This window comes from Lolium rigidum, chromosome 5, assembly GCF_022539505.1.
Source record: "Lolium rigidum isolate FL_2022 chromosome 5, APGP_CSIRO_Lrig_0.1, whole genome shotgun sequence".
Classification (NCBI taxonomy): Eukaryota; Viridiplantae; Streptophyta; class Magnoliopsida; order Poales; family Poaceae; genus Lolium; species Lolium rigidum.
The window spans coordinates 17,132,727-17,133,989 of record NC_061512.1 but is presented as its reverse complement, the minus strand read 5'-3'; the positions used below and the strand labels follow the sequence as shown (position 1 = coordinate 17,133,989).

Here is a 1,263-nt window from a genome sequence, read left to right as displayed (position 1 = left end):
GTTACTGCTTGTACTATGTTATAGGACACGTGGAAGCTGTACAAAAAAAATCAAATGACGCGTACTGTATGTACGTGAGAAACTACTCTACTTTGTATGTACAGTACATACATGTGCCAGGAGAGGACAAACCATGAAAAGTCAGAGGTGCCGCGCGCGCGCATGGGAGTACGCATGCAGGCGCGACGCCCGTCGGTCGTACGCTTACTGCGCCGACGACCGGCAACGGGATGCGCCGGCGCCGGTGGCCGAGACCTGCGGCGCGACGTCGGGGCGCTCGCAGCACGTGTGGGGAGGAGCACACCCGGTTTCTGCCGCCGGCGCGACGACGAGGGCGCGGCGGCAGGAGGGGCAGGTGGAGCTGGAGAGCAGCCAGGCGTCGACGCAGGCGGCGTGGAAGCCGTGGCCGCAGGCCGGGAGCACGCGCACCTCGTCGCCGCTCGCGAACTCCGCTAGGCAGATGGCGCACTCCGGCACCTCCCCCTCCTCTTCGTGGTCCACCCGCTCCGCCGTCTGCTCCGGTGCCGGCCACAGCACGGTGGGCAGCGACTGCAGCGCCTTCTTCTTGATCCCCTTGCACGGCGCCTTGGCCACCATTGCGTCGACGGAGAAGGCGGAGGGGTTGCAGAGCCGGCAGCAGCGCGCGACGAGGGCCAGCCCGACGACGCAGAGCAGGAAGCACAGCACCGCCGCCAGGATCAGCAGCGTGTCCGTGTGCACGCCGCCGGCCTTCGCTGCTGACAAAGGCGGCGCGGCCATCTCGGTCAGGCGGTCTACAGAGTCCTGCAGCAGGTGGCGCGGCATTGTTGCTCTCCCGTTCCCGGTGGGACAGGTCGAGATGAGATCGAGCCGAGCGTAGAGAGAGGGGTCAGTTTAGGTCCAGTGCTGCCGAGCCGAGGGAAGACTCAGGGTGCTGGTTCCTGCGTTTTTATAGTGGCAGTATAGCTCAGGACAATGGTGGCTTTGGGTAGCCAGGGATATGATATTTTGATCCACGATGAACCTTTCATGCGGCTAAGTGGGAGTGTCACTCTCGAACAATTCTCCTTTGAATTCTTGCGGCATATGCATGTTTTCATTGCTACTACCTTTACTCTTTTTTCAGCCCTCTTTTTGCTGCAACTGGGCACATATCACACTCCAAATTAGGTGCGACCGATCTCCACTAATCTATAATGTATGCAACCTCTCTAGCTTTGCCTTTTATTTTATTTTACAGAAGAATTGACATCTCTGCTCGACTCGCAGATATAGAAGTTTACT

The 1,263-nt window shown here is 59.3% G+C and overlaps 1 protein-coding gene across 1 annotated transcript; it reads right to left on the bottom strand.

Moving 5' to 3' along the window:
- Positions 1-204: 204 nt before the first annotated feature.
- On the bottom strand, positions 205-904 carry LOC124655667 (probable E3 ubiquitin-protein ligase ATL44). The gene has a single exon (XM_047194528.1). It carries the CDS (start codon positions 802-804, stop codon positions 205-207), a length of 600 nt encoding a protein of 199 aa, XP_047050484.1. The 5' UTR covers positions 805-904.
- Positions 905-1,263: the final 359 nt, after the last annotated feature.